This window comes from Desmodus rotundus, chromosome 1, assembly GCF_022682495.2.
Source record: "Desmodus rotundus isolate HL8 chromosome 1, HLdesRot8A.1, whole genome shotgun sequence".
NCBI classification, from domain to species: domain Eukaryota; kingdom Metazoa; phylum Chordata; class Mammalia; order Chiroptera; family Phyllostomidae; genus Desmodus; species Desmodus rotundus.
The window spans coordinates 101528653-101541534 of record NC_071387.1 but is presented as its reverse complement, the minus strand read 5'-3'; the positions used below and the strand labels follow the sequence as shown (position 1 = coordinate 101541534).

At 43.5% G+C, this 12882-nt stretch overlaps 1 protein-coding gene across 2 annotated transcripts in view; it reads right to left on the bottom strand.

Annotated features, from left to right (window-relative positions):
- DNAJA3 (DnaJ heat shock protein family (Hsp40) member A3) overlaps positions 1–12882 on the bottom strand; it is a 31276-nt gene that overhangs the window by 10440 nt on the left and 7954 nt on the right. For both annotated transcript variants that reach the window (XM_024553310.4, XM_024553311.4), the window contains exons 3-10: positions 9398–9481; positions 8472–8672; positions 7310–7462; positions 5525–5672; positions 4406–4470; positions 2774–2902; positions 2179–2294; positions 1284–1381 (exon numbers count right to left, since the gene is read on the bottom strand). In XM_024553310.4, the coding sequence (XP_024409078.2) occupies positions 1284–1381; positions 2179–2294; positions 2774–2902; positions 4406–4470; positions 5525–5672; positions 7310–7462; positions 8472–8672; positions 9398–9481 (994 nt within the window). The remainder of the gene's footprint in view (positions 1–1283; positions 1382–2178; positions 2295–2773; positions 2903–4405; positions 4471–5524; positions 5673–7309; positions 7463–8471; positions 8673–9397; positions 9482–12882) is intronic.

The window sequence follows — 12882 nt, the reverse complement described above, 5'->3', positions numbered from 1 at the left end:
CTGCTGGGTGCCACATGTGCCACATAAGGGGACAGGTGACATGTAGTGTGCCACACAGGGACATGCAGGGAGACATGCAGCTTGCAGCATGTGTGGCTCGCCCACCCTTGAATAAAGGCGTGTCAGACATCCCAAAGGCTCCACAAATATTCGTCTGCCCAAATTATGTGAACCTGTCCAGCCTTGAACAGTGGCAACACACATACCCCAACTGGGGATCAAACCCACAAACTAGCTATGTGCCCTGACTGGGAACAGAACCCACAATCTTTTGGTATACAGAACAAGACTCCCACCAACTAAGCCACCCAGCCAGGGCATGGCTGTTTTTTCACAGAAGACTTGGCCCCCTAAACGCAACAGAAGTTCAGAAAAGTCTATGCAAAGGCTGCTGCTTTTGCAACACCCCTCCCTGCTGGGTGGCATGGGGTGTGAGAATCCAAGACCAAGCCCTCCACTTCACTGGGAAATTCACCCCTGCTCCCATCACCTGCTCTGAATGACCATATAGTAACCTAATACTATTCAAGTTCTGAAAACACAAGAACAACAACTAGGACCCAGACAAAAACAAAATGATGCAACAAGGAGGAAACATGTTGTGCACCTGAAGCCAATTCCACTCTCGGCACAGCCCATCCTGACCCAGCAGTCGTCCAGTGGAGAATCAGCATCTCCACAGCAGAGCAGCTCCCTCCCATGGGAAGAGGGCCACCACCAAAGCTTCTGCCTGCAAGCATTCTGGTATCAAGTATTACTAATATTTAACTATACCCCGTAGATAGAGCATGACATTTGAGATCAGGGTAAATAAAGCACCTGGTTCATTGCCAGAGGAATTCAAAATTAGATCTGCTGGGAATAAGCAGATTTGGAGTCATGTGACCATGTTTTTTTAATTGCTGTAAAAGATGTTACTTACAAGACACTCTGAAATCTTGCTGAAGTGTTCTGGGTTAGGAATGAATAAGGCCTTCCAATCCATTTTCTTAAGCTGTTAGCAGGAACTCTCATGGGATGATGTGCCTAAGCAAGTGGCAGAACCAAGGATAGAACTCGGAAGAGCAGCTCTCTGACACACAGGGCTGCTATCTGGCAGGAAGCAATCTAGTGCTCTCTAACAGAGGAAGGAGAAGCAGCTGTGCTCCGAAGCACATTTACACTTTCCTCTTAGCTCCCCTCTTTATACTGTGCTCTCTGAAGGTTCCACAGAGATCCTCAAGTGGAAACCCCAACATGCTACCAACAGACTGAGAATGCCATGTGCTACCATGCCACCTTACCAGTGCTTGTATTGGTGACGCCATTCACTGTCCCCTCCACATCAGTCTCATCCTCAGCGTAGCTCAGCATCAGGCTGTGTTGCCGACTTGTCAGTCTTCTGTGGAGCGAGCACAATCAGTGTCAAGTGTTTCCTTTGGGCAACTCTTTAAATGATGAGGCCTGGGTCAGTGTGGGAAATGTGGGACCCCTGACCCAGGCAGAGTACACAACCTGACCCTCAGAGCCACACCCTTAAAGCTTCTGTAAAGAAAATGTCCTAAAATACTCTAAGTTGTTTTATACAACTGCCTCTATGCTAAATAGTTTACTGGGGGTGGGAAGGAGCTTTTATAACCGTGTGAGAGAGTGTGTGTGTGTGCATGTGTGTGTGCACGCGCACACGTGCAGGAAATTAAAAGGAGTACTGGAAACCCAGTTCTCTCAAACAGAGGCAGCGGGCCTATTCCGGATGCCCACAGCACTCAGCTCAGATCTTTCTCCTACAGGACACAGACATCCTGTGCCATGATTTGGTTATAGATCTGCCTCTCCCACCAGCCTGTGAGCACCCCGAGAGCAATAATAAAAAAATCAACTGCAGTAACAGCTAAGCATTCCCTATATGTTATTTATTTAGTTCTCTAACTCAAGGAGGTCAGCCTTTTTTTCATTATGTACACTTTGCAGATGGAGAACTTGGGCAGGACACACTGACTTAAAGAAGTAACCCGACTGAGCCTCAGCACTTCCAGCGGCAGAGCCACAATGGGACCAGGTGGTCTGGTGGTGCTAAACCACCACCCTGCCACACTTATGTCAGGACCTGGCAGGTAAAAAGCCCTCAAATGGCCCCTGCTCAATGGTGGAAGTGTGAAAGGATCCAGCAGGCCTTGCCATGGCTAAGTGGGCGCTTACTTTGGAACTCTTATCTTGACATGAATGTAGTGATCTCCATAGCCATAACTGTTAATCCGGGGGATGCCTTTCCCACTCATCCGAATCTTCTGGTCTGTCTGGGTGCCAGGGGGGATCTATAAGGAAAGAACACCTGTGGTTTTCCTTAGTCTCCAGTTGCCCATTCAGATTTCTACACAGAACCCACCAACAACCACATGGAAACTGGCTAAGCTGGGGTTTACCCTGAACAGAGCCTGTAACGAGGACTTAGGGGCAGGTGGTTTGGCGAGGTAAGCCAAGCAAGGAGAGCCAGACCTGAAACGTAGCAACGCCAGCACAGGAGCACATTGCTGAGGCTGCTCTCTGGCCCAGCAAAAGAGGGGATGCAACTCAGGAATTGTCCCTCGTGATGACACACTCAAGGCCCACACCCTGTGACGCAAACCCAAGGAATGGCCAGATATTCTTCCTGCCTCCCCTAAATCTCATTTCCCCTGAATCCCCGACATGTTGGCTGTTTACAGGTTCTAGCCACTTGTAAGCCATTTTCCATTCCAGGGGGAAAAAAAAGCAATTAAGTAGGAAGGCGGCAAAGATAATCTTGCCCTCTTACCGTCACATTGATTGTCTCATACAGGCCCTGGGCTCTGGCTGTCCCCCCGAGAACAGCCTGAGCTATAGAAATAAAGAGGTCAGAGTGGATGTCTGCGCCATCCCTCCGGAACACAGGGCTTTTCTGCACCTAGGGCCAAACATAAGAGATGGGCATTATGCACAGAGAGGTCTTTCTGGAGACTGGACCTCAGCCCCACATCTCAGCAGCCTGAGCTTAGGGCCTGACACACATTTCCCTGCTTCTATGCTTGCAACACAGCACTGAGAAAGAGAGCGTACTTTCATCAAATTGAAACACTATGCCAGGATACACATCAGATTCATTTCTACACTGCAGTGCAAGAGTGCCTGGATTTCCCAGGTTCAAATCCAGCCATTCAATTCTGAACAAAAATAAAGTAAAATTGGCATCTTCAAAACTTAAAATCTTACTTTACTAGAACACAGACTAACACATCTACAAAGGCAAAATGGTTTTCCAAATGGTAATTTGGCATAAACTACCTTTAAGACAGGTCGACAACACTAGAATTATTTTTTAGAAGCACTGTTTGTTGTATCTCAAAGACATTCTTTGTGTTCCAGTGATTTGTTTTTTCTTCTCTATTATTAGATGGGGAGAGAATCTGAATTCTCCACCAAACTAGTCTCATCGACTGGCTTCCAGCTTGCTATCTTTGTCTTTGATTTCTCAGTTTAAAGGTTCATCCTTAGATTTTTGTCTTTTTTAAAGTATGATATTTCACATGTACATAAACTGCAAAGTATATACATAAAGCTACAAATAAGATATTATGAATGCAGGTGAAGTCTCCTTGCTTCCTCCTCACCCCCCTCAGAGTTAACTATGTGACTGAACCTAGTATTTATCATTCTTACAAGCATCTTTTAACTTCTACTACATATCTACAAGTCCTTAAGCAATATATATAACATCACCTCATGTGATTTACAAGTTTACATAAATGATCTTCCTTGCTTCTCTCTTGCAACCCGTCTTTCCCTCCTCTTTTTAACTGACAAGTCTCATTACACACGTGGTCCAGTTTCTTCCTTCTGACAGCTCTGCGGTCCACTGTGACCACAGTGCAGCTCACCCCACCATTCTCTTGTCCAAGGACAGCAGGTTGTTATCAGTGTCTTGCTACTATGAACAAGGCTGTCACACACATCTTGTGCCTCTGCCTACTGTACCTGTGTGGGCTTTTCTCAGGTATGTTTCTAGTGGAATTGCCAGTAGAAGCTGTTATCTCCTTTAAGGTTTCCCTTATCTCAGGAAACCAGGTTTCCCCTTGTATACAGGAGGTAAAACTCTACCGTTGGTACCTACTATCCCTACCAACAATTTAATATGTAAATAAAAACACAGGGCAATGTTTTCTGTATTTTTATGTGTTTTTTGTTTCCAACTTGTAAATATCTTGAAGCAACTTTGTTCTCTCCACACCTAACACAAAAGCTTGATGGTGACATACTTAATAATTCCACCAAGGTGGCCACTGTTCCCCTTGGAAATGTGGATAGCAAGATGTGCCCCAAGAAGCTTCCACCTCTCTCCACAAGAAGCCTTGGCTGCACATTCTCCAAGACAGCAAGGCCCCAACAGAGGCTGTGCAAGCAGAGCACCTACCCTGAACGTGATGAAAATTTCTCTTTTTCCTACAGGCATCCTCACAGTCTGTCCGTCCTCGACTCCTGTGAGTGACAACAAAAGTTCAAAAGAAAATGATCATTTGGCGATCTCCCAAGGCATTTTCTACTCTGGATCCTTACTCATTCCTGTTTCTCATTAATGAGGAACAACACAGTTATCCAATAATGGCAACAAGTATAACTTTTCAAAGGTGCACCATACAATAACCAAACAAGAGCACCTTCTATTGATTAATTCAAGTCTTCTGCTGAACACTTACCTCTTGCCAGGTCCAAGTAGCACCTCAGGGAGTGTCCAGTCCAGTAGCAGAGACAAATATTAATCAAATAACAATACTAATAATGTCAATACAGACAGAGCCATGTTCTCAGAAGAAAAAAGTCACAACTCCGGACTAAGGTACATCTAAGGAACAGAAAGGGTTCCAGGTGGCTTCCCTGAGGAAGCCCATAAAAACGGTTAACTGCTAAGCAGATGGTGGAATGCAAGTTTCAGACACAGGAAACAGCATACGAAAAGGCTCTGTTCTGGGAGGCATTCTGTCCCATTCAAGGAGCTACAGGAAAGTCATGAAGGCTGCAGGGCAGGCAACAAGGGGAAGGCTGATGAGAGGGGAGGCTGATGAGGCAAGCAGGAGCCCAGAGAGGAGGCCTTTTCTTGGCCCCTGAGAGTCACTGCTGGGTCTTCACAGGGCGAGGGATACGATCAGATCGCCCTGTGGAAAGAGCACCCTGGGAACAAGAGCCAGTTGGAGAGACCAGTCACTGGCTTCCCTGGCATCTAGGAGGAGGGGGCAGGGTGCAGACCCCATGGGCTGGCAGTGTGGACAATGCTGGCTGGCCTTGTGAACTAAAGATGGAGATGATGAAGATGCTCCTTCACCATGCATAGGAAAGAGTGGACATGTCAGGTCCCTTCTCTCCAAAGTGATATGTAAGTGTAGATTTTAAGGATAACTAGAAAAGAGAAGCCTACAAGGAGATTCTAGTTCCTCCTCCAGTCCGGGGCTCTAGGACTTCAACATTGGCTTTGGCTAATCACAAGGAAACAACGTCTCAGCTCTGTCTTGTGTGTGGGGAGGAGCCCAGAACCCACCTGCAGGCACAGGGACAACTACTTTCTTCTTCTGCTTGGCTTGTCCTGTTCCTCTGCATACCACACAAGGAGTTATGACGATGGTGCCTCGGCCACCACATCTCCGACATGTGGAACGCATCACAAAAGGGCCTGTATTTATAGTTTCCTGATAAAAAGGAGGGGAAAAAAGGAACCCTTAAGTACACAGGTAAACTCGGACACCCAAGGCTTTGGGACCACCACGTGCACAACAGGAATGTTTTCCTGACTGCTAGAGCAATGTTTACTGGCCACGTGCATGTCTTCTTCTGTTCATCTTGACCAGTTTTTCTCATGAGCTGTTGGTCTTTTTCTCATTATTCTGAAGGAGCCCTTTACATATTAGGAATACTAATCCTTTAGCAAATGAGTTGGAAATGTTTTTCCCACTCTTAAACATTGCATTTTGAGAGAACTACACTTCAGCTTTACTATCTTATCTCAATGTTCACTCCAGAAATGTTAGAAAAAAATCCACAGCAATTCAAGGCCTTGCAGAAAGGACCTTGGAAGTGAGAGGAAACTGGGAATCAATAAAAATATCTAAATATCTGTAGCAAGTAGCAGCAACTGGGCTCACAGAACTGTAGCTACAGAATCCTCATCCTCTCCAGGGGCGCCCTCTCTCAGAGGAATGCAGGTAGACACGACCGTAACTAACTGCTTGTGATCACATGTTAAGATCATCAGTAATGGACAAACTTACACTTCATGACTCTTGACATGATCCTCTGAAAAGGGCACTACACCTCTGAGGTAAGAACCAAAAAAGAGGGAAATTGTACAAAATAGCTAGCTTGTAATCCTAACAAAATGTCAAGGACATAAAAGAAAAAGAAAGGCTGAGGAACTGCTCCAGATTAAAGGAGACGAAAGATAAACATATGCTACACAAGATCCCAGTTTGGATCTTGGACCAGGGAAAAAAAGAACATTGTAAGGACAATTGAATTAATTTAAGTATAGATAATGGTATTGTATCAACATTAAATTTCTTAATTTTGACAACAGTACTGTAGTTATGTAAAAGAATGTTCTTATTCGTAGAAAACACACACTGAAGTATAAAGGAATAAAGAAATAGAATGTTTGCAACTTACTCTCAAACGGTTGGGGAAATATGTGTGCAGCGCATACGAACAGAAGACACACACAGGGAGGGAAGGGAGAGAGTGAGCGCACCAAAAATGACAAAGCAAAAGAGGGTATAAGGGGGATAAATGGTAATGGAAAAGTACAATAAAAAATGAACTATTAAAAAAAATGTTTTAGAATAACAATAAAAATTTTTAAAAAAATATTTTAAAATGACAAAGCGAAGAGGACAAAATGTTAATTGATGAATGTGGGTAAAGGACGAAGGGAGTGACTGTTACTTATACTGTTCTATAACTCTGAATTAATTCAACAAGTTAACAAAAGGAAAAATGATTATACTTCAAACAAAGTAAGTGTCCCCCGACAACCTCTAGTTGGTTTCAAATTACCAAAATATCCCAGAGTATATTGTTGGAGAAGGCAGCTAAGTTTCCTTGTTCTGTCTGTATTGTTGACCAAGACAACTTCTGGAAAAGTACAAAATGTTCTAGATAAAATAGTCCCACCTAGTTATGAATGCCCAAAGCCCTAGGTACTGCTTAAAAAATATTCACAGAAGCACAGAAATAAGAGATGGTGAGGGGAAGTGTCAGTGGGCATGAGGTGGGAGTCCCATGGGAAAGCAGGAAGAGAGGTGGCGGAGGGGTGGCTCTAACTCGGTCTTACCATGCCAGAGCCGCCGCAATAGTGGCAGTGCTGCACCTTGGTGCCAGGCTCATTCCCTTTGCCATCACATCGCTCGCAGGTATCAGTGATGCTCAGAGTGAACTCCTTGTTGACACCCTTGGCGGCTTGATTGAATGTCAAATCCATGATGTACTAAAGAAATCAAGGGATGGCCCATTATCTTTCTTAAAGTAGGGGAGGGACTAGCCAGCAGTTTGCAGTTACTTTAAAGATTTTATTTTTTAGAGCAGTTCTGGTTCACAACAAAATTGAGAGGGAGGTACAGAAATTTCCCACGTATCTCCTGCCCCACCCACATATAGCCTCTCCTATCATCATCACTCACCAGACTGGCAAATCTTTTTTAATCGAGGATAAACCTACACTGACACATCATAATCACCTAAAGCCCACAGTTTACATTAGAGTTCACTCTTGGTATTGCACATTTTATGAGTCTACACAAATGCATAATGACATGTATATATCATCATAAAATCATACAGAGTATTCTGACTGCCCTAAAAAATCCTCTCTGCTGCCTATTCATCTCCTCCCTCCCTCGTTACCTTACTTTTTAACTGCTTTACTTTCCTCTACTCTGCCAAGTAAGAATAGATGGGACTCACTTAACTGTTTATGCCCTACTCCTTAGGATTTTTGAGAGTAATATTTAAGTAAAAATGTACATTTCAACAAACTACTTACAGATAATACTTGCATACAGTCCTTACAAACAGCTCAAATGATCCACAATCATAACTTAAATGATAAATATTACTCCTCTCTCTTCAAATCTGATAAGATCTTATTAGGACATAAATACAGAAAAAGTAGGATTGAGATGTCTCCCTACTAGATTGAGCTCTCCTAGAATAACGTAGCAGCTCTAGATAAAATAACACCCTAAAAATGGACTCTGAAAGCCTCATGTTTTGCCTGGTTAAGCAACTGTAAGATAAGGCTCAAGTCAAAATGGATGTATTTCATTATTACCTATATGATTTTTCAAATTTTGGAATGATTTCTTACCCAAATGGCTGCCACCAGATCATTCCATTTAAGCTGTTTTGCATTTTTCTTTGAGAAACAGAAGTTGATAAAATCTGTTTGTATCACATTTAGCAGCTAAAATTTGAATAGTTCTTCAAAATAAGCTCACCTCCTGAGGCTGACTGAATACACTCTGGAAATCTCCAAAAGAAGATGACGAGAATTCCCCAAAGATCTTCCTGAAGAGCTCCTCTGGGTCAACAGTGGGGCCTCCTTTCCAGTAGCTCTGCCCAGAGCCACCAGCCCCAGGATCAAAACCAGTAGAGCCATAGGTGTCATACTGCTTCCTCTTCAATTCATCACTCAGCACCTTCCACAAAAGGCACAGCAGTCAGGTGCTCACAGGTCTCCCAAGGCCCAGGGACACAGACACCAAGTATAAATAATGGGAATGTATCAACATTTATTGTTCTGATTTTGACAACTGTACTGTAGCAACGGGAAAAGAATGTTCTTGTTCTTAGAAAATACAGAAATACTTAAGAATAAAGAGATACAAATACAAAGTCTGTAACTGTCAAGTGGTGATGGGGGAATGTACCCACACACAGAGCAGATACACGATTTCCTATATATGCTGAGCCCCTCTGGAACAGTCAAAGCCTGGGAAGAAGGTCCAATTGTTCAGGAGCTGTTTCATGTATGTTCCCTCCCTCCAATTACATTTTAAATTCCTCCAGGGCAGTGCTGGTCTTCTACTTTTAGGGGACCCGCCATCCCCACCAGACAGCAGTACCCTAAGTAGGAGGGGGTGATCAAATAGTTGTGGAATTAAGGCAACAACGTGTCCCCAGACCTGGCTGCAAGTCCAGCTCTGTTAATAAAGACTGAATCCTGTTTTTCATTGACTTTCCAAGAAGTAAGATCTAGTGTGAGTCCTGGTAATCTTTTTTTTTTTCTTTAACAAGGGGATCTGGTGTGGGGACACAGCCTTTGTACTGGACCTCACGACACGTCAGGTCGCTTGTGCAGCACACTCTCATACATGCATGCAGCTGAATGACAGCAAGTGCACACACCAGTGGGTCATGTTACCTCATAGGCTTCTGCCAGCTGGGAGAACTTCTCCTTGGCTCTGGGATCATCCTTATTCGTGTCTGGGTGATATTTCTTGGCAAGCTATGGGAGGAAATGGTCAATGACTATGAACACAAAAGGATGACTAAAACTGAACCCCAAGTACCAGTCACAATTTCGCCTCCTTTATAGCAGCTAAGACTTTACAAACAACAGAAATTCTTAAAACAAGGTTTAGGTTTAAGACATTAAAAATAAACCATCTCTTCAAATCTGAGGTATGTACACATTTTTCAACCACAACAAATCTCTACCAAAAATAATAAGTAATTCTTTAGAACATGGGCACCTTTGTGAAAGATGCAAAATAGCATACCCAGTATACTTTAATCTATGTAGAAAAAGAAGAAAATAATGGGACAGATTTAAATTATTTTTGGAAGAACATACAATAAACTGGTAACACTGACTGCTACAGGAGAGATGTAAATGAATGGTAAAGAGGAAGACTTTTCATTACACTTTTTGTACAATGAAATTAACTTGTACTTTTTGAATTCTTAACAAGGGAAATATATTACCACTCAAAACAGATTTTAATATTAAAAACAAAACTAAATCTCACTTGGCTGTCCGGAGCACACAGGTGTGCTGAGCAGCCATAAAACAAAGGCTACCTGCTGGCTGTGCTGAGAAGTACTGTGTATTTTGTAGGTGTTCACCACTGTTTGCCGCAATTCCTGAGCCTTCCAAGCCTGAGTTGCCACAGGTCCTTTATGTGATGGCAAGGAGGTGCACAGAAACAGAATCCTAAAGCTGCCAGTGCCTTGATAGGCCCTTTGGTTCTGGCACTGCCAGCAGTTGGCTGTTTAACCTAGTTCTGGAGATGCTGGTCCTCACGCCAGAGCCTGTGAGCTAAGCTCTGAAGGTGGGAGGGGTCGGGGAGCAGCAGGGGCAGTCATCTCAAGCATGGCCATCACAGTGGGCTACAAGGCAAGGCTGGCTCCAATGCCAAGACAAGCTATGCCTGTCTATTGGATGGTCCCAAACTCCAAGACAAGACATGCTGAAACATGAGATTGGCACATGGAGAAGAGAGGCCTTTTACAGTCTGAAAGACCTGTATTTTAGTCTTACATGTTACAAAATAGCTGTGTAGCTTAGGATGTGTGTCATAACCTTCCCAAGCCTCTTGCCATGAGAATTAAATGATGTAACACACACAAAGCTTCATCATGATCTGACTCCAATAATTGTTCCATTAAGGCAGCTTTAAAAATTTCCAGTTTAAACTGCACAGCTTTACTTGATCTTTTTATTTTCACATCCAAAAGTCTGAATAGTTCCCTACTTTCTTTAACTTTTTAAAGATATTTTATTTATTTATTTTTAGAGAGAGGAAGGGAGGGAGAAAGAGAGGGAGAGAAACATCAATGTGTGGTTACCTCTCACATACCCCCTACTGGGGACCTGGCCCCACAACCCAGGCATGTATTCTGACTGGGAATCGAACCAGTGACCCTTTGTTTGCAGGCCAGCGCTCAATCCACTGAGCCATACCACCCAGGGCCCTATTTTCTTTTAAATTACAAGGTCTGTCTGGAAAAAGTACAACCATTGTTAATATAGCAAGAATGGTTTGTGCAACATCGATGTAACCTGGCAGCCAAGGAGAGTGGACTGAAATGTGCATGCGTGAACAATGACAACTTCACTGTACTGGGGGTGGTAGATGCTGTGAGTGAGCTTGTGTACTATGTGGCCCTCACATTCAAGATAACTGACTGAGTAGAGCACAGGTGTCAAACTCATTTTCACCAGGGGCCACATCAGCCTTGCGGTTGCCTTCAAAGGACAGAATATAATTTTAGGACTGTATGAAAGTAACTACTCCTTAACAGTTAAGCAAGAGCTTAGCACTGCCGCCGGGTAGAAACAAGGTGTTGGGCCAGATAAAACAAGGTGGAGGGCTGGATTCAGCCCATGGTCCTTGTGTTTGCCACCTGTGGAGCAGAACAACAAATCTGCATCAAATTTTGCATAAAGCTCAAACATTCCTTTGTGGAAACTATTCAGATGACTCAGAAGGCCACAGCTATGGGCAACTGGTGATTGGTAGCTTAATCACTACAACACATCCATTCATGCATCATGTCTCGTGCAGAGTTTTTTGGCAAAACATCAAATCACCCAGGTGACTCAGCCCCCCTACAGCCCAGATTTGGTGCCCTGCAACTTCTGGCTTTTCCCAAAACTAAAATCACCTTTGAAAGGGAAGACATTTCAGATCATCGATGAGATGATATGATGATGGGAGGCTGATGGTGACTGGGAGAACTGTGTGAGGTCCCAAGGTGCCTACTTTGAAGGGGACTGAGGCATCACTGTGCTATGTACAATGTTTCTTGTATCTTGTATCTTCTTCAATAAATGTCTCTATTTCATATTACATGGCTGGATACCTTCTGGACACACCTCGTAATTCCCTATCACTTCCTAAGCACCTCAAATGCCCAGTAATTTGGCTGCAGCCTCCACCTTTTCAAAAGGGACATGCTATTCACTCTTCTCAAGCCAGGATCTCTGCTTTCTTCCCCCATGCCTTTGCTCATTCCATTACAACCCAGTGATGAAAAGATTAACTAAAAAAAAATGGGCAAAGGATCTGAATACATTTACAACAAATGGCTGATAGATACATGAAAAGATGCTCAATACCATTAGTCACAATGGAAAAGCAAATCAAAACCATAGTGGAAGCCCTGGCTGGTGTGGCTCAGTGGATTGAGTGACATCCTGCACACCAAAGGGTTGTCGGTTTGACTCCCAGTCAGGGTACATGCCTGGGTTGTAGGCAAGGTCCCCAGTGAGGGGTGCGTGAGAGACAACCACACATTATGATGTTCCTCTCCCTCTCTTTCTCACTCCCTCCCCCTCTCTCTATAGTATATAAATAAAATTAAAGAAAAAAAAAAAAACCATACTGGGACACCACTTCACAACCATTAGGGTGGCTAGAATCAAAAAGGCATAACAGGGTTGGCCAGCATGTGGGGAAACTGGAAGCCTCATACACTGCTGGTGGAAATATAAAATGGTGCAGCTGCTTTGGAAAACAGTCTGGCAGTTCCCGAAGAGGTTAAACACAGAGTTATCATTTGACCCAACCATTCTACTCCTATGTGCGTGTACATACCCGAAAGAAATGAAAACACAGGTCTACACAAGGATGTTCACAGCATCTCTACTTAAACAGAAAAAAGTGGGAACAAGGAAACAATCCAAATATTCTTTGACTCATGAATGGATACATAAAATGTAGCATATCCATGCAATGCAATATTATTTGACCATTAAAAGAAATGAAGTACTGATCTATGCTACAACACAAATGAACTTTGAAAACATGCTCAAGTGAAAGAAGACAGTCACTAAAGGCTCTATACTGTGTGATTTTATTTCTGAAGTGTCTAGAATAGACAGACCCATAGAGACAGAAAGCA